Here is a 24810-nt window from a genome sequence, read left to right on the forward strand (position 1 = left end):
TTACACATGGAGAGGCAGAGAAGGTAGATGGGGTAGATAAGAGGAGGTACACATGGAGAGGAAGAGAAGGTAGTTGGGGTACAGTAGAGGAGTTACACATGGAGAAGAAGAGAAGGTTGTTGGGGTACAGTAGAGGAGGTACACATGGAGAAGAAGAGAAGGTTGTTGGGGTACAGTAGAGGAGGTACACATGGAGAAGAAGAGAAGGTAGTTGGGTTACAGTAGAGGAGGTACACATGGAGAAGAAGAGAAGGTTGTTGGGGTACAGTAGAGGAGGTACACATGGAGAAGAAGAGAAGGTTGTTGGGGTACAGTAGAGGAGGTACACATGGAGAAGAAGAGAAGGTTGTTGGGGTACAGTAGAGGAGGTACACATGGAGAAGAAGAGAAGGTAGTTGGGTTACAGTAGAGGAGTTACACATGGAGAAGAAGAGAAGGTTGTTGGGGTACAGTAGAGGAGGTACACATGGAGAAGAAGAGAAGGTTGTTGGGGTACAGTAGAGGAGGTACACATGGAGAAGAAGAGAAGGTTGTTGGGGTACAGTAGAGGAGGTACACATGGAGAAGAAGAGAAGGTTGTTGGGGTACAGTAGAGGAGGTACACATGGAGAAGAAGAGAAGGTTGTTGGGGTACAGTAGAGGAGGTACACATGGAGAAGAAGAGAAGGTAGATGGGGTAGATAAGAGGAGGTACACATGGAGAAGAAGAGAAGGTAGATGGGGTAGATAAGAGGAGGTACACATGGAGAAGAAGAGAAGGTAGTTGGGGTACAGTAGAGGAGGTACAGTTGGAGCAGAAGAGAAGGTAGTTGGGGTACAGTAGAGGAGTTACACATGGAGAGGCAGAGAAGGTAGTTGGGGTACAGTAGAGGAGTTACACATGGAGAGGCAGAGAAGGTAGATGGGGTAGATAAGAGGAGGTACACATGGAGAAGAAGAGAAGGTAGATGGGGTAGATAAGAGGAGGTACACATGGAGAAGAAGAGAAGGTAGATGGGGTAGATAAGAGGAGGTACACATGGAGAAGAAGAGAAGGTAGTTGGGGTACAGTAGAGGAGGTACAGTTGGAGCAGAAGAGAAGGTAGTTGGGGTACAGTAGAGGAGTTACACATGGAGAGGCAGAGAAGGTAGTTGGGGTACAGTAGAGGAGGTACACATGGAGGAGAAGAGAAGGTAGATGGGGTAGATAAGAGGAGGTACACATGGAGAAGAAGAGAAGGTATTTGGGGTACAGTAGAGGAGGTACACATGGAGAGGCATAGAAGGTAGATGGGGTAGATTAGAGGAGGTACAGTTGGAGCAGAAGATGAGGTAGATAGGAGAGAGCAGAGGATGTTGTTTGTTTGCTAAAAATAATATTTTTTTTCATATTTTTGCGTTTCCGTGCTGAACTGGTCCTCTATATGAGGGGAGGGAGGAAAGCAGAGACTCGAGGTGCTCCCTGTGTGTAAAAGTATCGAAAGCAAGAGTCACAGATATTTCCATGGCTGAAGATGTAATAATACAGGACAGGGTCAGCAAATGGGCTTGTGAGAGTTCTTTTACATATCTGTGACTGGCTTTTGATGCTTTTATGCACAGAGAGTGACACTGGTCTCACTCCCTGCCCTCTCGTTTGACCTGTTTTGCGGTGCTCTGTTTGAAGATGACAGCATACCTGTGTCCTCTTTGAATTGACTGTGGATCAATAGAACTGGGCCCTCCTCCCCCAGGGGTTCATCTGGCTACAAATTTGTGCTCCTCTATAGGTGACAGTTTTTGCCTTTCAATTTGTTATTTTAAATTTGGGGTTGAGCTTTTTCCTTAGTAGTTTTGAAATACTTTGGGCCTGATTTAGTAAACTTCCCTCAGGCTGTGCCGTGGTAACCGGCCCATAACATGCCACTGGTCACCACACCTTACTGAAACGGGCATTTAGGCTCCACTCACTATAACAACATGAGGTTTTGTTAAAGTGTACGGAAGGCAAACCTCGGGTATGAAAACCGATACTTACCTAAGAAGGGGGAGGCCTCTGGATCCTATAGAATCTCCCAACATTGTCCTGTGGTCCCTCGTCCTGGAGCACGGACCCCCAGAAGATTAGCCACAAGGGGTTGTTCTTTATATCACATCGGGAACACGCTCTTCAGGCACGAGTGTGGCCATACCGAGCCTGCGAGGAGGAATTCCTTCTGTATTTACATTCAGGAATGACGTACACCTCGTATTTATAGAAAAGGACCACTCATGTGCTACCTATGGTCGGCTGAAGGTCCCTGCTTAGCCACTCCAGCATAGGAAGCTTCCATTTTCATTTCTGCTAGTAGTAAAGATGATGACCTGCTGCAGGCTGATTGGGGAACAAACAACATGAAGGAATTATATGGCGAATATCAATCATTTCTTGATCTGTTTTCTATTTTTTAACTTCTCACTTTGCAATGTATTGATGTAACGATTGGTGTAGCAACACAGATGTCTGATTATGTGGTGATCTGCAGAATCACCAATACAGACGCTATACCTGAATATTGGTGATCTGCAGAATCACCAATAATACAGACGCTATACCTGATTATTGGTGATCTGCAGAATCACCAATAATACAGACGCTATACCTGATTATGTGGTGATCTGCAGAATCACCAATAATGCAAGTATAGCTAACAGGATAATGCGATAGTGTATAGTGCTTGGTGCAACAGTAACAGAGTAGTATAACTAGGCCTCACCAGAGGAGCTGGTGGGCCCAATAAGAACACAGTAACTGATTAGTTTGGCAGAACCTCACCAGAGGAGCTGGTGGGTACTATAACAGAGTAACTGACTAGTTTGGCGAAACCTCACCAGAGGAGCTAGTGGGCCCAATAAGAACACAGTAACTGATTAGTTTAGCAGAACCTCACCAGAGGAGCTGGTGGGTACTATAATAAGAAGAACACCTCACCAGTGGCAAGGGCCCACTGGTGAGTAGAGAGGTCAGACAAGCTTAGAACGGCAACTGAGAGACAGATACAGAACAGAATCAGTAGGCAAGAGAGTAGTAAGTATTCAGGCAGTGTTTCAGCAACTAGATCAGATAGGCAGAGGTACAGAATCAGTAAGCAAGAGCAGAGTCAGAGATAGCCAGAGTCATACACAGAATATCAATATACAGTAATACAATAATCCTAGTCTTGTGTGAAATCCCTGGTTTCCTCCCAGATCAAAGCACACCGGATACTAGTCTAAGGTCTGAGCGCTAACACGTATGTATTCACAACCGCAGACAGGTTGCGAGTGAACACAGAAGGCTTAAGAAGCAGGGGAGACCTCACAGCCGCGCCCACAGGAATCAACCAATCACGAGCGGCGTGAGTCCCTTCTGACGTCAGCCGACCAGCCGGTCAGCTGACGCGCCTCCTCCCAGCATAAAGGTCCTGTCTACGCGCGCGGCCGCGCGATACCAGAATCCTATGAGTCACTGACAATTCCGTCCTCGGCGTGCTAGACGCCGATGGAATGGAAAAAACCTCCGAACAGGGAACCGATGCGGCTGCGGAGACACCCGGCGTGCCCGCAGCCACAGATGTTACAACTAATTTATATTTTTCCCCTTCTATTTTTTGTTAAAGTTCCTATTGAAATGAAGAATTGGGGATAGGGTGTAGGAGGTGCACAGGAGTGACTGATGGGGTTACATATTTCCTGTTAGAGGGGAAGGTGTAACAGAGGTCACAGAGGAACATACACAGAGTCTATTGGGGTGAGGGATAGGTAAGCAGGAAAGGTAAGATGGGTATATAGGGAAGAATTGGGGATAGGGAGTAGGAGGTGCACAGGAGTGACTGATGGGGTTACACATGTCCTGTTAGAGGGAGAGGTGTAACAGTGGTCACAGAGGAACATACACAGAGTCTATTGGGATGAGGGGATAGGTAAGCAGGGCAGGTAAGATGGTTATATATGGAAGAATTGGGGATAGGGTGTAGGAGGTGCACAGGAGTGACTGATGGGGTTACACATGTCCTGTTAGAGGGGAAGGTGTAACAGAGGTCACAGAGGAACATACACAGAGTCTATTGGGATGAGGGGATAGGTAAGCAGGGCAGGTAAGGTGGGTATATAGGGAAGAATTGGGGATAGGGTGTAGGAGGTGCACAGGAGTGACTGATGGGGTTACACATGTCCTGTTAGAGGGGAAGGTGTAACAGAGGTCACAGAGGAACACACACAGAGTCTATTGGGGTGAGGGATAGGTAAGCAGGGCAGGAAAGATGGGTATATAGGGAAGCATTGGGGATAGGGTGTAGGAGGTGCACAGGAGTGACTGATGGGGTTACATATTTCCTGTTAGAGGGGAAGGTGTAACAGTGGTCACAGAGGAACATACACAGAGTCTATTGGGATGAGGGGATAGGTAAGCAGGGCAGGCAAGATGGGTATATAGGGAAGAATTGGGGATAGGGTGTAGGAGGTGCACAGGAGTGACTGATGGGGTTACACATGTCCTGTTAGAGGGAGAGGTGTAACAGTGGTCACAGAGGAACATACACAGAGTCTATTGGGATGAGGGGATAGGTAAGCAGGGCAGGTAAGATGGATATATAGGGAAGAATTGGGGATAGGGTGTAGGAGGTGCACAGGAGTGACTGATGGGGTTACACATGTCCTGTTAGAGGGAGAGGTGTAACAGAGGTCACAGAGGAACATACACAGAGTCTATTGGGGTGAGGGATAGGTAAGCAGGGCAGGTAAGGTGGGTATATAGGGAAGAATTGGGGATAGGGTGTAGGAGGTGCACAGGAGTGACTGATGGGGTTACACATGTCCTGTTAGAGGGGAAGGTGTAACAGTGGTCACAGAGGAACACACACAGAGTCTATTGGGATGAGGGGATAGGTAAGCAGGGCAGATAAGATGGGTATATAGGGAAGCATTGGGGATAGGGTGTAGGAGGTGCACAGGAGTGACTGATGGGGTTACACATGTCCTGTTAGAGGGAGAGGTGTAACAGAGGTCACAGAGGAACACACACAGAGTCTATTGGGATGAGGGGATAGGTAAGCAGGGCAGATAAGATGGGTATATAGGGAAGCATTGGGGATAGGGTGTAGGAGGTGCACAGGAGTGACTGATGGGGTTACACATGTCCTGTTAGAGGGGAAGGTGTAACGAGGTCACAGAGGAACATACACAGAGTCTATTGGGGTGAGGGATAGGTAAGCAGGGCAGGTAAGATGGGTATATAGGGAAGAATTGGGGATAGGGTGTAGGAGGTGCACAGGAGTGACTGATGGGGTTACACATGTCCTGTTAGAGGGGAAGGTGTAACGAGGTCACAGAGGAACACACACAGAGTCTATTGGGGTGAGGGATAGGTAAGCAGGGCAGGAAAGATGGGTATATAGGGAAGCATTGGGGATAGGGTGTAGGAGGTGCACAGGAGTGACTGATGGGGTTACACATGTCCTGTTAGAGGGAGAGGTGTAACAGTGGTCACAGAGGAACACACACAGAGTCTATTGGGATGAGGGGATAGGTAAGCAGGGCAGGCAAGATGGGTATATAGGGAAGAATTGGGGATAGGGTGTAGGAGGTGCACAGGAGTGACTGATGGGGTTACACATGTCCTGTTAGAGGGGAAGGTGTAACGAGGTCACAGAGGAACACACACAGAGTCTATTGGGGTGAGGGGATAGGTAAGCAGGGCAGGTAAGATGGGTATATAGGGGAGAATTGAAGTTATAAACAAATCTAGGTCAGAAGACGCAGCTGCTCTGTGTTGTTTTCTCTTTAATCTCACAAGGAATAAAAGAATCTTAGCCTGACAAGTGTCTATGATCCCCGAGGGCTTCTGTTCTTCCTTGATGTTTCTTCACTTACACATCACAAAGCTAACCGTCGGTCTAACAGATTGGGAGGGGTGATCTTCACAGGGGGTTGCTGTGGAGAGGTGGGGGTTAGCACTCGCTAGGGGGCAGTGTAGAGCGTTGGGCCCCTGATGACACAAGATTGTGAAACCGGTCGGGAAAGAGACAAGCAGCAATCTTTTACCTTTTAAACTGTTGCTGACCAGCACACAAGCGCAACTTGATATCGGGGTACCCATGTTCTGGGCCCCATATGTAAGTGCTCTTCATGTTTTTACTTGTTTTGAGACAGTTTTAGAAATAAAGCTGTCTACACTTAGTACTGCTGCTTGTTTTTTATGTCCACATCTCACACACTGCACTGATACCGCTTGGAGGAGGACACAGGAGCCTTGAGCTTGGAGGACCAATCCAATAACCCTGGGGGTGGGGAGCAGCTTGTTAATGATTACCACTATTCAAAGTATCTATAGAAGTGATTATTAGCAGCACAGGACCAATATAGAGCTAATATTGTGCTTGAGGGAGGGACCTTCGGGGCCCCTATGACCCAAGGGCCCTGATGCGGTCGCTACCTCTGCAACCCCTATTGCTACGCCACTGGCACTGGATCTCACTACGGGAACACCCTGTAGTTATGCCCCTGGCAGCAAAAGTGGCCAGACTTACAAGGCACTGCCTAAAGTGCTGCCTGACACAAAGCGACATCCCTGACTGCTAAATGGACATCCTAGTAGATTACACAAAGAAAGTCTCCGGATAACTGTCATACTGAGAGATTACTAGATAGAGAGAGACCGGACTACTGAGGTAAGCAGAGACAGCACAGTCTGCCAACTTATAGAAGAAGATTTACAGCCTGGCCTGTCTACCAGTTTACATAACGAAAGGAAACTGTCAGTGCGTAAACTGTACATTGAAGAGAATGGGCTTAACAGGCCTTATATCAGCTTGTTTGCACATAAAGAAGTGGAACATGAATGCAAAACACAGCTATTCAACACAGTTTCTAACGAAGACTGTAATATACGCCAAATTGAAAAAAAAGACATTTGTCCATCAAGTGCAACCAGAATAAAAATAAAAATTGGAGCATCACTGTCTCTAGAGCTACACAAATATCCCAGTTGATCCAGAGGAAGGTGAAAAACCCTTACAAGGCTTGGGCCAGATGGCAGTCAGATAAAATCCCTGGATCATCACTGCCAGAAATGACTTAGTAATTATAGCCGTGGATGTCCTTCAGTGCAAAGAAACCATCCAAGACCCTTTAAATGCAGATATAGTATTTAAGCAAAAAGTGGAGAAGGGTGCACAATGTCCAAAAATTACAATTACCACTTTATTGAAGATCTATCAAAAAACAAAAACAAATTTCAGATAATCACAAGCTAACACGGATCGGATTATTAGAACATTATGATTATGGACCACACCGGTCAGAAACATGTTTGCTTGGAGTGATTATCAGTCATTTTTTATGTTGTAATTTTTGGACATTCTGCGGACCTCTCCACTTGTTGCTTACTGCTTATCGGACTGGCTGCCCTGGGTCGAGCACTGGTCCTCTTTTTTTCAGATATAAAATTTACCATAACTACTTTCTGAGGTAAGATATTCCACATTTTAACCAACTTGACTGAAAAAAACCCTTCTAAATAGATGGCGGTACGCATGGATGGACGCCGGTAAGATGACAGCCCACTCCGCTGCGCGCTCTGCTAGCAGGGGGGACACGGGGGGGGGATCAGATTCCAAGGGGAGAGGGAGGTAGAAATGTGATGCCCGCATCCCGCATCGGCGCAGCTGGCGCTTCGATCATTTCCTTTTTTTTTGCCTTCTACAGTGGCACCCTCCTCCCCACTCACGGCCATCCTCACCCTCCACCCCACCCACGGCCACCCTCACCCTCCTCCCCACCCACAGCCATCCTCACCCTCCTCCCCACCCACGGGCACCCTCACCCTCCTCCCCACCCACGGCCACCCTCACCCTCCTCCCCACCCACAGCCATCCTCACCCTCCTCCCCACCCACGGGCACCCTCTCCCTCCTCCCCACCCACGGCCATCCTCACCCTCCTCCCCACCCACGGGCACCCTCACCCTCCTCCCCACCCACGGCCATCCTCACCCTCCTCCCCACCCATATATATGATATGATATTAATTTAAAAAAAAAATTCTTAAAAAAACTTTATGGTAGGCGTGACTAGGGTGTGTGTTGGGGGTATGGTTAGGGGTGTGGCCTAAGTGTCCCGATGTCTAATTTAAAAATGTTGGGAGGTATTACTCACTACTCTGCATGGTGGGAAGAGGTGACGAGGGTGTTTTTTTTGCTAACTGGCAGCACTTGCGGTTGGGGAGAGGGAGGGGGAGGGGCCCCCAAAGCCTCTGGGCCCCCCTGCAATGGCGGAGGTCGCAGGGATGATTGCTACGCCCATGAGTAAATATACCAGCATCTTGAGATGTAATTTCCCTTTTAATGCATTCCAGAAATTCATTTGCTTTAGCTGCTACTGCTTGGCATCATATATGGTTACTTAAAGAGACTCTTTAATAAAAAAAAACAACTCCCCTGGGGGTGCTCACCTCGGGTGGGGGAAGCCTCCGGATCCTATTGAGGCTTCCCCAGTCCTCCTCTGTCCCACGGCGGTCTCACTGCAGCCCACGGAACGCACAGCTGACAGCGAGACCGGCGTGGGACAGAGGAGGACGGAGGAAGCCTCAATAGGATCCAGAGGCTTCCCCCTCCTGAGTACCCCCAGGGGAATTTTATGTTACAGATCCTCTTTAACTTGTTATCAACTAGTAGTTATCAACCACAAGTCCTTCTGCACAGGGCCATTTCTGTTCATTTTGGCACCTAAGAGAAGGCAGCTGTCGCCTGTCCACTCCCCCCCCCCCCCCCCCCCCCCAAGAACTTGTGAATAGGAAGGCTGTAGCTTACATCAATTGGCATTGCAGACAGTTATGATGAATTGATAGCTTAGACAGAAAAATTGTGATTCTTAAAACAAGTCTTTAACCAGTTAACGACTGCTCCACACCAAATGGCGCGGACACGGCGGCAGCCCCAGGACCGGCGTGCAGTTGGACCGGCCTGCAGTCCTCAGGGCGGAGATTGCAGGACGGTGGGCATCCCTGCTTGAATGATGGAGTTCCACTCCGTCATCAGCCTCCCAGCGGCTACAGCCACTAGGAGACTGGTAGAGGACGACACCTCTGCCTATTTACTCCGTACAGCACTGGGATCTAAGGCAGTGCTGTACTGGGGACACGGCTGGCCCCGCTGGGAGGCAGGAGAGCTGTCATAGGCTGGCTAGAGGTGGGAGGCAGGGCGGATAAAAATAATAATAAGACAAATTGGGAAATATATTAAAAAAATAAACATAAATATTTACAAATAAATAAACAAACAGGGCAGCAGCAATTAGAGCCCACCAACAGAAAGCTCTGTTGGTGGGCAGAAAGGGGTGGGGATCACTTGTGTGCTGAGTTGTGCGGCCCTGCAGCTAGGCCTTAAAGCTGCAGTGGCTCAATTTGTGAAAAATAGCTTGGTCTTTAGGGGGGCTTAAAGAGACACTGAAGCGGAAAAAAAATGATGATATTATGATTTGTATGTGTAGTACAGCTAAGAAATAAAACATTAAGATCAGATACATCAGTCTAATTGTTTCCAGTACAGGAAGAGTTAACCTGCCTGGCGTTCTATTAAGATCGCCAGGCAGGCTGCGGGAGGGTTTTTTTTTTAATAAAAAAAAAACTATTTCATGCAGCCAACTGAAAGTTGGCTGCATGAAAGCCCACTAGAGGGCGCTCCGGAGGCATTCTTCCGATCGCCTCCGGCGCCCAGAATAAACAAGGAAGGCCGCAATGAGCGGCCTTCCTTGTTTTGCTTACATCGTCGCCATAGCGACGAGCGGAGTGACGTCATCGACGTCAGCCGACGTCCTGACGTCAGCCGCCTCCGATCCAGCCCTTAGCGCTGGCCGGAACTTTTTGTTCCGGCTACGCTGGGCTCAGGCAGCTGGGGGGACCCTCTTTCGCCGCTGCTCGCGGCGGATCGCCGCAGAGCGGCGGCGATCAGGCAGCACACGCGGCTGGCAAAGTGCCGGCTGCGTGTGCTGCTTTTTATTTGAGCCAAATCGGCCCAGCAGGGCCTGAGCGGCAGGCTCCGGCGGTACTGGACGAGCTGAGCTCGTCCAGACCGCCCAGCAGGTTAAGAAACTCCAGTTGTTATCTCTATACAAAAAAGCCATTATCTCTATGACTTTCAAAGTCGTGGAGAGGGCTGTTTTCTGACTTTTATTATCTCAACTGTAAGATAACTATTTACTTTTCCTCTGCCAGAGGAGAGGTCATTACTTCACAGACTGCTCTGAAAGACTCATTTTGAATGCTGAGTGTTGTGTAATCTGCACATATTATAGAATGATGCAATGTTAGAAAAAACACTATATACCTGAAAATAAAAGTATGAGAATATTTTCTTTGCTGCTAATCTTCTAGTAATTATTCATAGTACACAACCAATTCAGTATATCATATATTTTATTTTTTTTCGCTTCAGTGTCTCTTTAAGCCTGTGGTCCTTAAGAGGTTAAAGGATATAGGTATTATTACCAGTCCAGATACGCCTCACTGGCTCAAACTCACTCAATCCACACAACAAATCCTTCCTATAAATGTAAAGAGAGAAGTGTAACCAGATAATATAAAACATGATACCGCTTGTGTGATTCCTGGGTCTTTACAGGTTGAAATATTGTCCTGGAAATCTAAAAAAGTTGCAACATTGGATACAGACCAAATCAAAACAATTACAGCCTTACTACCTCCTGCATGACCAGTACCTGCCATTCATTGTTACACTACTCAGGCAATTTCTGTTATGGTCATCAGTAGTGCCATTTTAGGTGTTAGAATCACTGCTCGTTCCCGTCCTGGAATTAGCAGTTGTCTATAATTACAGTCTGATAAGAATAGCTCATTGGTGCCCCCTCAAGCAGCTGTCACCCCAGGCATCTGCCTTGTCTGTCTATACCTAAAACAGCCCTGTTTCTCCATGTCTGGTGCTCCCAGCTGTATGCCCATATTTTATAGGATGCTCTACGGTTGGCACATCCAAGATCCATGACTGAACATCATTCAGTAATTTCACCTGCCAACCTGGACTGTGTCGTGACTCCACCCACCAGTGCTATGATGGCCCTTCCCCATTAACTCCTCCCCTCCCTTATATAGGAGCAGGCAAGGAATGGAGAGAAACCCTGTATGCATAAGGGCTTCCCACTGGTCTATGTGTGAGATTGTGAGATAGGTCCATATGAAGAGAGGTGGCACAGCCTACCCCTCCTTGCTACACACCGCTCCCACAGCTGATGGATGCAGGAGCTCCTTAGACAACCCCTGCGTGGTGAGGTGCCTGGTAATAAGGAGTAAAGGCTTGTACACATGCCGTACTTTTGCAAACGACGGACCCATCAGACCCTCCCGCGGGGCGGTCGTTCTGCCGTCAGTAGCACATGAGTACAAGCTGTCGGCAGACTGATAAGACTCCGCCAAGCAGATCAGTCAAAAACAGTCTTATCAGTCTGCCGACAACCTGTACTCACGTGCTACTGTCGGCAGAACGACCGCCCCGCGGGAGGGTCTGATGGGTCCGTCGTTTGCAAAATTACAGCGTGTGTATGCGCCTTTAGGGCTACCATAAGCCCTAAAGGCGCATACACACGCTGTAATTTTGCAAATCAGATCAGTCAAAAACAGTTTTAGCAGTCTCACGTGCTACTGTCGGCAGAACGACCGCCCCGCGGGAGGGTCTGACGGACCCGTCGTTTGCAAAATTACAGCGTGTGTATGCGCCTTTAGGGCTTATGGTGCTATCAGATCAGTCAGATAAACATCCTCAGAAGATGTTCACTGGAGTTTCCGGAGATCCATTACAGATTTTGTTAAAGTGTGCTAAAGCTAAAGTCAATAAAAATATGATTTCTGATAATATTTGATTATCTGTATTTTGACAAAGATCTTAGAGGTTCTTTCTCAGTCAGGAGGACCCCTCTCTCGACCCCGCATTGATTACAGTTTGGCTGTTGTTCTGATTTGGCCGGTCCCAGACATCTATAAACAGAGGCGGGGCTGATGGGAGGAAGTTAGTGTAGCAGGATGGAAAGTGGTGACTGCCATCATGTGGCCAATTAAGAGGAGTTCTTTGAGAAAATTAAATACTTCTCACAAAAGAAGTGTTAGAAAATGTAATACCACAGCCTCTAATTTTTACATACTTTGGGTGTTTTTCTTAAGGTGGCCACTAGCGGTCCAAATTCTAGCGAAAAATCGTTAAGCCTCATCTACATGGGTAGATGAGGCTCCGATCCAGCGACTCGATTAGCCGCCGGATCGCCTCTTTCGCGTCCCCACGTGTGCCCGCCGCGTCCCGGCTCACGCGCAAGCGCCGGATTCGATTCCACGCTCGTCCCCGCCGGCGCCGCTTATCTTCCGCTCGATTCCCTGCCATTGTCCCCTCGCGGGGAGCGAGCAGGGAATCGGCGGTGGGGAGATCCGTCCTGTCGGATCTTATCAATTGAGCTGCATCAGTGGCTCGATTGGCAAGGAACATCGCCGCCGCATCTACTCGTGTAGATGCGGCTTTAGAGCGATCAAAAATTCTGATCGGATTGGTTGTAAATAATCTCCATTGATGGGAACAATCGATTACGAACGATTATAAAAATAGTCGTCCGATTGGATTTTGATCAAACCAAAATTTGGATTTTCTTGGTTGGTTGTGATAGATAGGAAGCAAAGATTGGTTTGTTGATGGTGTAGTGAACGATTTCACTTCCGATCAGAATTTTCTGATCGCTTGAATGATTTTTGGCTAGAAATTGGATTGTTAATGGCCACCTTTAGCCTTTCAATTTTGGGGTTGAAAACTCAGCACCCTAATTCCTCACCATTTATTACCAGGCACATCACTGGGCCAGAGGTTACTCAACACATAAGACTACATAAAACTCCCTGCCCACCACTGATGACTATTGTCAGCTAGTAAATATACTGTATATACCTTCTCTCTGCTTGTGGCCAGCTCATGTAGCCTGGAGGGGACGCTGGTTTCCCCGCCTTCTCCATGAACATATATGAGACTCAGAGGGAATTGCCCCAGCTACTAACATAGAGACTTGCATGACTGAAGTGGATTCTTAAAAAATTACCGCCGCAATGTCGTGGTGCGCGTGCGCGGAAGCTTACTTAACAATACGCTTCTGTGCACTTCCACCTACCCGAAGCAGGAAGTAACGGCAAGCACGCGTCACACACGCATCACTTCCTGCTTGGCCGGCAGCCAGACAGGAAACACCGTGCATTAGCCAGTTTTTGATGGTGCGATGTGGTGAGTCAGGCGCGGCGCACCGCATTGGTGATGCTGGTTTCTAGTGTGAAACCAGCCTCAGTGTCCCTCCCACAGCAACCATCACCTAGACAGCAGGCTTACATCACTGTGTAACCTCTTCAAAGGGGGTGGGGACTCAGTTACCTTCTGGTCATAGTGTCCTCCTTATCTGAAATTGGAAGCCTTCTGTTTTTTACATGCTGAGATAAGCTTGTGCACTGTGAACGTCGCATTGACTTTTCATTGCTGTGCAATATTCTCAGTTAAAAAAGCTCCGTTATGACGCAACGTAACCGAGCACTGTGAACTGTAGCCTTACTGTAGCTAACAAAAACAAAAAATTCCCCACAATCCTGCTGGCACCTCACAGTTCAGGCAGTTAGGGAAATGCAACCAGACCACGTAAAAAGAAAAAAAATTGGGGCCAAGGAGGGACCTATTTTACAAAAAAAAAGAGGTTTACATATATTTTTGGGGTCACAAAGTATTTTTGTGTAAATTTTTTATTTTTGGATCTTTAAATTCCAGTCACAGTGTGCGAACTCTCATAATGTAAAGAGACTGCTCGGACATCCATGGTTCTGCATGAGACAGACTGTCAGAGCGCAGAGACAGTTTGCAGAGATAGGGCTGGTGCACACCAGAGCGGTTCTGGAGTGTTTTCAAAAACGCTAGCGGTTTGAAAACCGCTTGGCTAATGTATTTCAATGGGCTGGTGCACACCAGAGCGGTTTGTTTTTTCCACAAACGCAAACTCGGGGGCTGCAGCATTTTTTTAGATTTCTAAAGTGTTTCTGCCTCAATGTTACAGTATAGGAAAGTGGAAAACAGCTCTGAAGAACGCCAGTTCAGAGCGGCTTTCCAGGCGTTTTTGTTACAGAAGCCGTTCAGTAACAGCTTTACTGTAACAATATATGACATCTATATTAGGTATTTAAAGCGCACACTGCTTTCTATCACACCCCAAATAGAATACAATACAATGATTCCAAAAACAAAATCCACACCAACTCCAATAAAATACAATGACTCCAAAAAACAAAATCCACAACAGTGGTGCGCTGTCACAGTTTTTCATCAATAAGTTTACAGTCTCTATATATAGCGCAACACACTTGGTGCAGCCTATCGCTGCACTGTTCTTAATGGCCCCTTTCTCTTGATTGCTGGTTCTGATTGTTCACCACCACCACACCAAGCAATTGGAATAGGACTCACCCTCTGCTTAGACCACCATAGGTCTAAGTGAAGCCTTGGGGTTATTCCCGGGTCACCCCCGACCACTGCGAGCTCTAGGTCACCTTTTCCGCCTTCTTTCCACCTCAATCAATGAATCTTTGTACCTCCAAATAAAAACTGCTCATAGCGTAATACTGTTTGTTTAAAATAAGCTCTAAAATTTATTGCACTTACAATAATGACAGCATGAGTTTTTCTGGGCTCTCCCCCGTATCGGTGGCCTCTGGTGGGCTCTCCAATGTGGCCTCATTATATACAAACATTAACCACCAGCAGGGGATTGAAGCGGCCAGGTACTACCTGGAAAAGGAAGGTGGAATGGAAGGGGATCAGGTCGAATATCTTTTGGAACTATTACAATTTGCACTGGAAAAAAACTATTTTTGGCACAAAGGGACATATTATAGGCAACACAAGGGATGCGCCATGGGGGCGAGCTTCGCTCCCAGTCTGGCAAATATGTTTATGGGGAAGTGGGAGGAAGAGGTTACGAGGAATGAGGGGGGAGGCAACATTAAAAAATGGATTCGTTTTATTGATGATTTATTTATTATTTGGGGGGGAGGGGAAACTGAATTGCACGAATTTATTGAGAGGCTGAATCATAACACAAATAATATTCAACTTACTATTGAATTTGATCCCCAAAAAATCCACTTTCTGGATCTAGAGATTATAAAAGATAGGGACACTCTGAGTACTAGAAGCTATTTCAAGACAACGGACAGAAATGGGTACATACCCACTAGCAGTAACCACCATCCCAGATGGATAGGTAATGTGCCTAAGGGCCAATTCCTGCGGATGAGACGCAATTGTACAACAATGGAGGACTATAAGCATCAAAGTGGTATCCTGAGGGGTAGATTCCTCGAAAGAGGATACCAAAGAGAGGAGTTGGACAAACAAATCTATGAGATCAGCCAGAGGGACAGAAGGGACCTTATTTTTGGGGAAGGGGGAGCAAGAGGGGAGGGGGATCAACAGATGGCTATCATCACAGATTATAACTCTCAGTATAGGAACTGGGAAAGAATAATCAGAAAACACTGGGGAATTTTGGGAACGGATTATATACTAAGGGGAATTATCCCCAATAACCCAAGGTTTACGTATAGAAGGGCACCAAACCTTAGGAACCTTATGGTACCGAGCTGTGTGGACCCCCCCCAAAAAGCAAGAGAGACTACAGGGGTGGCAAGAAAATGGCTTTTATCCCTGCAGAAAATGCAAGGCATGCAGGGAAGCCAGACCAGTCAAAACAAAGGAGGTAGTCTCTTTTGTGAATGGGAGGAGATTTAAAATAAACCAATTTATCAGCTGTAATGACAAGTATGTTATATATGTATTATGGTGCACATGTGGCTACCAGTATATAGGACGAACAACCAGACAACTTAAGGAGAGAATGGGGGAACATACGAGGAATATACAGAATGGGAAGATAAATCATAGTGTGCCTATGCATTTTAGGGAGAAGCATGAGTGTAATGCAAAACAAATGTCATTTTGTGCTATCAAAAAGATAACTCCAGCATGGAGGGGGACTGATATGCTCAGGAAAATATCCCAGGAGGAAACAAGATATATATATGAAATGGGTACTTTGAGACCAGCAGGTTTAAATATTGATATTGATTTGGTATGCTTTCTTGGGGAAAATTAAGTAGTATCATGTACGAAGGGAGGGTGAGGGTGTGGGGGTAGTCGCTCTGAAGGAGGATAAAAAAATGTGGGATGATGGATAGGATAGTATTGGATGGATAGATGTGTGGAGAATATTGTAAACGGGATCTCACCTTATCGGCACTCTGTGGGGTTTGAAGTTTTTAATCACATGATGCGAGCCGGGTAGGGGAAGGGCTAGCGGCGTGAAACGCATCATGGCATAAATTTTTAATTTTTAAAGTTTATTCGGTTTTTAGCGAGCGGTTAAGTGCGGCTATCTAATATGCATTATGCAAGTGCATGGTGCCCTATTGGCTGCAATGGGAGGGGAGGGGAGGGAGCTTTGGGTCAAAACACTCCTGGCCAACCAGGGGTTCAGCTCCTGATGAGTCACTAAGGTGACGAAACTAGTAGGGCGGGACCCAGGAAGTGGCGTGGAGTGTTTGAGCGGTGGGGAGACGCCGGAACGGACCAACGACTGAGCGTACGGCGGTCGAGTCTGAGAGGCGGGATTACACATTGGAGAGCCCACCAGAGGCCACCGATACGGGGGAGAGCCCGGAAAAACTCATGCTGTCATTTTAACCTGGATATTGTAAGTGCAATAAATTTTAGAGCTTATTTTAAACAAACAGTATTACGCTATGAGCAGTTTTTATTTGGAGGTACAAAGATTCATTGATTGAGGTGGAAAGAAGGCGGAAAAGGTGACCTAGAGCTCGCAGTGGTCGGGGGTGACCCGGGAATAACCCCAAGGCTTCACTTAGACCTATGGTGGTCTAAGCAGAGGGTGAGTCCTATTCCAATTGCTTGGTGTGGTGGTGGTGAACAATCAGAACCAGCAATCAAGAGAAAGGGGCCATTAAGAACAGTGCAGCGATAGGCTGCACCAAGTGTGTTGCGCTATATATAGAGACTGTAAAAATATATGACATCTGCTACACAAAAATGCTCCAAAAACCGCTAGGCATGTTTAGAAAACCTCCTAAGGGCCCGTTCACACTACAAACGCTAGAGATAAAAGCTCTTGCTAATGCAATGCTATGGGGGATTTTTACAAAATCATCACATCTCTCCAGTGTGAACAGACACATAGGATAACATTAGCAAGAGGTTTTAAAATCACAAAGCGCTTAGAAAAGCTCTCATAGTGTGAACCAGCTCTAAACATGCCCAGAATTGCTCTAAAATCTGCTTCAAAAACCTCTAGCGTTTTGCAGATCTGCTAGCGCTCTTTGGTGTGCACTGGGCCATAGGCCTCTTGCACACTGCATGCATTTCAGATTCCGATTCCGCTTTTTAATCTGTTTTTACATCCGATTCAGATTCCGATTTGCAGTGTGCAGGGAGAAAACTGCAAATCTGAATCTGAATCTGAAGTAAAAACTGATTAAAAAGCGGAATCTGAATCTGAATCGCTTGCAGTGTGCAAGAGGCCTTATAGAGACAGCAGGCCTGAGCAGATCAGAGAGAGATGGATTGCATATATGACTAATTTATAGAGAAATCTCTCTTGACTGCCAAATTACAGGAGAGTGTCAGAAAATGCTGAAAGGTGGAATGAAATGAAGCACCCGCTGACAAGCTAGAAAAAGGGAGAGTGCGAGACTGCGCAGTGCTAGATGAGACAGCCTGCCCTGACTTCCACGTTACAGAGAGACAGCCAGGATCTGCAGATTGAGGTCGGATTTACACCTGGCCTGTGCGTTCGCAGTGCGCTGCCCCAACCCCCGCCGCATCGCAAGGCAAAGCGCAAAATCATATGCAGAGTGCGCCGACAGGGTCATATGCATAATGTTGCCCCTCCCCCCTGGACACGCCCCTCACCCAGTGATGTACTCCCTGCTGGACAGAAAATACGTCAGTGGGATTCCCGGGTTACCCCGTTGTACCATTGTTCCGCACAAGCGCGCCGCACCACCTTCATGTTTATAATTCCTGCGACGCCCATTGACTCACATTACTTCCACCGCTGCGTCACCACGGAAGTCTAACGGTGATGCGCTGTTGGCTTTGTGGCAGCAGATCGGGCAGTTCCGGTGCCATAACCATGCTAGACCACATTGCGTTGCTGTTGCGTTACCATGCGGTGAAACAGGGTAACACAACGCAGGTTTGTATGGCAAGTGTAGAAGCCTGACGGTGGACATACATAGGGCGATTTATCTGGCTGATTCGATCTCTTTTATTGGATCTGCCAGTGATTTACTGCACACAACGTATCTGATCGATAAATGTCTGCTCAATATTGCACAGTTCACTTATCTAAAGTGTGACTGGGTGTTGCTGTACATTTATACTGAGTAAGGGAGGGGAGGGAGATTATTGGCTGCATAGCCTTACACTGCATAGCAGAACAGGGGCGTGGTCCTCCAGCATCCAAGGCTGAGACACCACAGTGCGTCCCTCCATCCCTCCCACCCCAGCCGTCACACACTGATTGCTATTACACTAAGAGGCCCCTCCCTCATCCCTCCCACCCCAGCCGTCACACACTGATTGCTATTACACTAAGAGGCCCCTCCCCATCCCTCCCACCCCAGCCGTCACACACTGATTGCTACTACACTAAGAGGCCCCTCCATCCCTCCCACCCCAGCCGTCACACACTGATTGCTATTAGACTAAGAGGCTCCTCCTCCATCCCTCCCACCCCAGCTGTCACACACTGATTGCTATTACACTAAGAGGCCCCTCCCCATCCCTCCCACCCCAGCCGTCACACACTGATTGCTATTACACTAAGAGGCCCCTCCCCATCCCTCCCACCCCAGCCGTCACACACTGATTGCTACTACACTAAGAGGCTCCTCCATCCCTCCCACCCCAGCCGTCACACACTGATTGCTATTACACTAAGAGACTCCCCAGGGCCCCCAACACCTTCATCTCTAGTTATCTGGCTTGCCGTCACTGCCATGTGAGTTGTGCACCCCTCCTACACTGCACTCTGATGCTGGCCTGGAGCCTCTCTCGCCTCGGCCCTGCCCTGCGCCCGCTCCTACACTGTGCCCTAAAGCTGGAGCCTTTCTTGTCTCTGCCCCGCCCTGCGCCCCCTCCTACACTACGCCCTGAGGCTGGAGCCTCTCTTGCCTCTGCCTCAGATCAGCCCTGCGCCCCCTCCTACACTGCGCTGAGGCTGGAGCCTCTCTCGCCTCTGCCTCAGATTGGCCCTGCGCCCCCTCCTACACTGCGCTGAGGCTGGAGCCTCTCACGCCTCTGCCTTGGACCGGCCCTGTTGCATACAGATGTAAACCGCTAACATGGTCTGAATATCAACATTTCTCAGTCAGATCTTGGCTGAAATATGATCAAGTGGTGCAAGGGAAGGCGGTATAGTGATCATTACGATCCAACTGGCAGACAGGCAATTGCTGGGAGTGAAGATCCTGCAGTCACAAAGGGGCCCAGGGCTATGATTGTGGTGGGGAGGGGCACCATCTTCTCCAAACAATACTCCACAGCTAGTGTTCTGGAGACCACACATGCTATAGTGAAGGGATGTCCAGCTCCAGTCCTTGAGGGACAGATCCATGCCAGGGTTTAGTAAGGACAGAGAAATGGGATCCACACCTTTCCTGATTCAGCTGTGCCAAAAATGTGGAGAACCTCGGCTACTGAGGACTGGACTGGAGACATTCCTGCTGTAGTGCCTGCACAGTCATGGTGGCAACAGGGCTGGTTCTAGCTTCAATGGGGTTTCTGGCTAAGAAGTAACCTGGGGGGCAGCTTTTTTTTAGCAGCATAGCGACTCTAGCTGTACTGGCGGGCGTGCTGCTCTAGTAGTCCATACTGTCTACTCTTTATCCTTGCAGGGCTGACTCTTCTCAGTGACCCGGCGAACGTTATTACATAAGGACATATACGCCGAGTCACTAAGAAGAGGCGGCCTGGTGAGGATGAAGATGGGAATGCACAGACAAATGGAGCAGCATCCCCGCCTTGTACAGATGAGTTGCTATGCGGCCAATCACTTTGCTGGGACCCAGGGGGGACAAGTCAGGGGAAACTTAGGGGGGGGGGGGCAGCAGTTTTCAGGTTGCCCCTATAGTAGCGCTGACCCTGTTTGGTAAATAACCCCCTGACTGTGGAGGTCACTGAATGGGTGGTTTGTAGTTATATCTCAGCCAATGGAATTCTGATTAGGGAGTGGTCATTTGGGTAATCAGGCCATTATCATCCCACATATGGCTCACTTAACAAAGAAACAAACATGTTTAGAAATACCCAGAGACTATAAAAATAGACTTTAAATTGCAGAGACTGCCAGATTGTAAAGACAGACTGTTTTGAGACATTAAAGCTGTAAGGGAATTGCCAAGTTGCTGACAGGCTGTTCAGAAATGCTAAATTATGGAACAACCACCTGAAACTGTCCAGAAGCTACTTTGATGTTTGAGATGAGAAACACGTTCTATTGAACAGAGCAGCTTGCAGTAAGCCAGTCGCCTTGCAGTCTTCCCCTCGGCCAGTCCACCCAGCGTTGGTCACTATACTCTGGCTCCCCTGAGCACTTCACGCTACAGTAACTTGGGAAGAACCTCTGGACCCTGGTGGTCAGCAGGCTGCAGAGGTACTGTTCTTTCTGATCTGCTGATCTGAATCATGGAAGACGACCAACCAGTAATCAAGCTGCAGATGTTCGCAGCTATGATCACATTGTAGGAAGCTGCCTTGCATGGAAAGAATTCTTAGGAAGGGACTCCGGGGAGGCAATCTAACACTCTTCCTAAATAGACTTTATTATGAGGATGAAACTCGATAACAGATGAATTACCGCTGTAGCATTCAGAACTGCTGTTTGTTGTCCTTTTGTGTCTTTCTTTTCCTCAGTGGGGAAGATTTATAAAGACAGGTGCAAAGAAATGACACTGGGGCAGAATTGGAGCAGATAAACCCATAAGGCTTCAGCTGAAGCAAGGATCTGGGCATCTCTGCTTTCTTTCTGTAAATGAGTTGCTATGATCACAGCTATCCCTTCTCAACAAGTAAAGAACCACCAGCTCATCTTATTGTTACTCCTAAGACTATCTTCATGTGACCACTCTGACCGCTATCCCAAGCTGCCCACTAGCCCTCATGGATCTGGCAAAGAGGGGCTTGTTTGGGACCAATGTAAAATGGTAGTCTAAGATCTAGAGGCAGCAGTCAGAGCTGTCCACCGATCACAACTGAACGAGCTCGATTTTATGAAACTCAACAAAGATCAAGGACAGGAGACAGTGATGCATCCTCACTAAAGAAGAACTCCAACATCACAAGTTGGGTGATTGCCGAAGAGGAAATTGGCCAATTCTCTCTCTTTGCCTCCCTCTTGATACACGTCTGAGGAGAGGATCGTTACACGGCATCACTTATAAGCGGCTGGCCCCTATATCTTTCTATAGTGTCCAACTCCAGTCCTCAGAGGCCATATCCACGCCAGTGTTCAGGATGGATGGAGAAAGGTGATCTACCTGATGAACTTTCCTTGATTTAGTCCCAACAATTAATCTGAACTGTGGCAAAACGTGTGAGGACCTCGGCCCCCCGAGGACTGGAGCTGGACATCCCTGATATTACAGATTATACGAAAGGTGCCCATTAAGGAGCCAATGTTCAGAACATGTCTACAGGAATGTCAACAGTACGATTATTGTGATTGATCGGAAACGATCATTCAGGCTTAACAATCGGAAGAAAATGATAAGCAAGCTAATCAGACTAAAGGTTGCACTAACGATCAAATCTGGCAAACAATTGTTTCCAATCACCGATATAATTGTTTGTAAACGATTGTGCACACTAATGGACACAAATGTAGTTAGTAGAAGGGACGCCTTGGAAGCAGTATACCAGGTATGTATGACCTGTACACTGTGTCGGCCGGATTGCCCAAGCGGTCGCTGGTACACCATAAACAAATGAAAGAGACGGCACACAATTGGCTGCAAAAACTTGCTGTGTATTATGGAGCAAAGCACCGCATTACATGTTACGGACTTCCGTCCTTCCCGCATATGCATCTGAGGAAGGCGGAAGTCCGTAACATGTAATGCGGTGCTTTGCTCCATAATACACAGCAACAGTTTTTGCAGCCAATTATGTGCCGTCTTTTTCGTTTGTTTATAATGGACAGAAATGTGCTGGCCGATCCGATCAGATTAGTGGGATCCATTGTTTTTCCAATTGACCCATTTGATCAGATGGCACGGTTTCGTTACTTAGTGTGCACAATTTATTGTTTCCAATTGATTAAAGCGGTGATTGGAGACAACTGATCATCCACTGTATTGGATCGTTAGTGGCCACCTCAAAAGGATCTTTCCAAAATTCAGATCGAAAGATTAATCGATAGAACGACTGTTTGATCTCGACTGGCACCCGATCCGATCGATCGTACAATCGATCATTCATGAAACTGCACTGTTTATGGGAACTTTAACAATCAACATGCAGGAAACGTGCCGCGGGGACAAATGAGTCCATTAATGGTGGATGTCATAAGAAGAGTCCTTGTGAATGAAGATAAGGAGTTATGACTGCGACATTCTCCACCTCTCTCCCGTCATATGGCTTTGGGGTAAGTCATTATTTAAATTGCATTGTTTGGTTCAGTGCTCAGCATGTAATGTCCCAAAGGCAAGACGTTTCATGCGGAGATTCCATGTCATTGGGATACGTCTCAAAATAACCGGCAAAACCATCAGATCTGCCGACCAGCCCATCAGATCTGCCAACCAGCCCATCAGATCTGCCAACCAGCCCATCAGATCTGCCGACCACCCCCATCAGATCTGCGGACCACCCCATCAGATCTGCGGACCACCCCCATCAGATCTGCCGACCACCCCATCAGATCTGCCGACCACCCCCTTTAGATCTGCCGACCACCCCATCAGATCTGCCGACCGACCAGCCCATCAGATCTGCCGACCACCCCATCAGATCTGCCGAACACCCCATCAGACTGCTGACCAGCCCATCAGATCTGCCGACCACCCCATCAGATCTGCCGACCAGCCCATCAGATCTGCCGAACACCCCATCAGACTGCTGACCAGCCCATCAGATCTGCCGACCAGCCGATCAGATCTGCTGACCAGCCCATCAGATCTGCTGACCAGCCCATCAGATCTGCCGACCAGCCCATTAGATCTGCCGACCAGCCCATCAGATCTGCCAACCACCCCATCAGATCTGCCGACCACCCCATCAGATCTGCCGACCAGCCCATTCTCGCCTCCCAAACAAACGTGATCATTTCACAATGAAAAAAGTAAATCAGCGTAACAAACAATTGCATCCTTACTAGCTGCCACCGTAGTGCCTAAATACGTATTTTGATATATTTTTCTGATGGTGGGAAAGAGTAATACGCTTGGCTACGATGGTTACCAAAATATTGATCAATAGGGATGGGTAATGAGATGTTAAGAATTATGGCTTGCGTACCAATTCATTGCATAAGATACGCAGGTTGGAATTGGTCCAGTCAAAATCATCAGGTGCGTTTGCTGACCTCACCTCTATCGATCCTATAATAATCATTACCATTAATCAGCCATTATCAATAGAATAACGGACCTTATAGTAATCGTGTCAAAAGTCTTTCATGCACTACACAGTTATTTTAAAGGACCGATGAAATAATCTGCACTCGATGAGTTAAATCATACCGGCCGGCGGTCAAACGTTACGCTTTATGCTAATTCATAAGAAAAGTTTCCATCAAATTTTATTCTGTATTTTAGCTCCATCAGAACCAGGTTAACGAGAATAAATTCCCGTGGATTCTATCAAAATTTTCCTCTACAGAATTCTCAGTCCAGTCCCAATAAATTGATCGAAAGTTGTTAAACGACGTTTAGTGACAGTTGCAGTAGATTAGATGAACATCATCAGATCTCCCGAATATCGATTGATTCATTATAAGAGGTCTATGTGAGGCTAATAAAAGTTGTAAAAAGAAAGAAAGAAAATAACAGAACACCTGTATTTGTGACTGGCTGGGTATGGCTGGGTCATATCAGGCTGGAGATAGGGGGACTACTCACCGTCAGAGTCATAGTGTTTCCAGATGTCCAGGAACTGGGAGGCGGTGAGCTCTGCCAGGTGGAGGTACAGAGGTTGCTGCTTCTTATGTGCCATCATTATTCTTTCTCAGACTGAAGGCACAGGCTCTGCTCTGCCCTTATATACACACAGTGGCCGCCATTCTCCGCTAGGGGGCAGCACAGAGCTGTGATCACCATCCTTGCAAGTGCATACAGGGAACAGCATCGCTGGGGAGGGGGAATTAACCCTTCTGTGAACAGACAGAACTAACAATCACTCTTTATGTTTGCTTGTCTTTTTCAATAGTCCAAAAATGAATCATGTAAACATGACAAGAGAGTATATTAAAGAGAGACATGCGGGTTCATATAATTACATACTACCCGTTGTTGTACTTGTTAAGTGGTAGATGTATTTTTTTTAAGTGTTAATATACTTAAAGAGAAACTGTAGCAAAAAAAAAAAAATCCCTCTAAGGCCTGGATCCCACTACAAAACGCAATCGCTGGCGTTTTGCATTAACGGTTTGTAAGCAATTTCATGAGCGTTTTCGGTAGCAATTTTAAAAAGTGAAATTAATTTGCCAGCAATTAGCATTTAGCGTTTTTAATTCTGATTGGTCCTTTCAATTAA

The 24810-nt window shown here is 47.3% G+C and overlaps 1 protein-coding gene across 1 annotated transcript in view; it reads right to left on the reverse strand.

The window, feature by feature from the left end:
* CALB2 (calbindin 2) overlaps positions 1 to 24427 on the reverse strand; it is a 132482-nt gene extending 108055 nt beyond the window's left edge. The window contains exon 1 of the mRNA XM_068260820.1: positions 24177 to 24427. Within this exon, the coding sequence (XP_068116921.1) occupies positions 24177 to 24273 (97 nt within the window). The 5' untranslated portion in view covers positions 24274 to 24427. The remainder of the gene's footprint in view (positions 1 to 24176) is intronic.
* Between the last annotated feature and the right edge of the window lie 383 nt (positions 24428 to 24810).

Source organism: Hyperolius riggenbachi, chromosome 11 (genome assembly GCF_040937935.1).
Source record: "Hyperolius riggenbachi isolate aHypRig1 chromosome 11, aHypRig1.pri, whole genome shotgun sequence".
In the NCBI taxonomy this organism is placed as follows: domain Eukaryota; kingdom Metazoa; phylum Chordata; class Amphibia; order Anura; family Hyperoliidae; genus Hyperolius; species Hyperolius riggenbachi.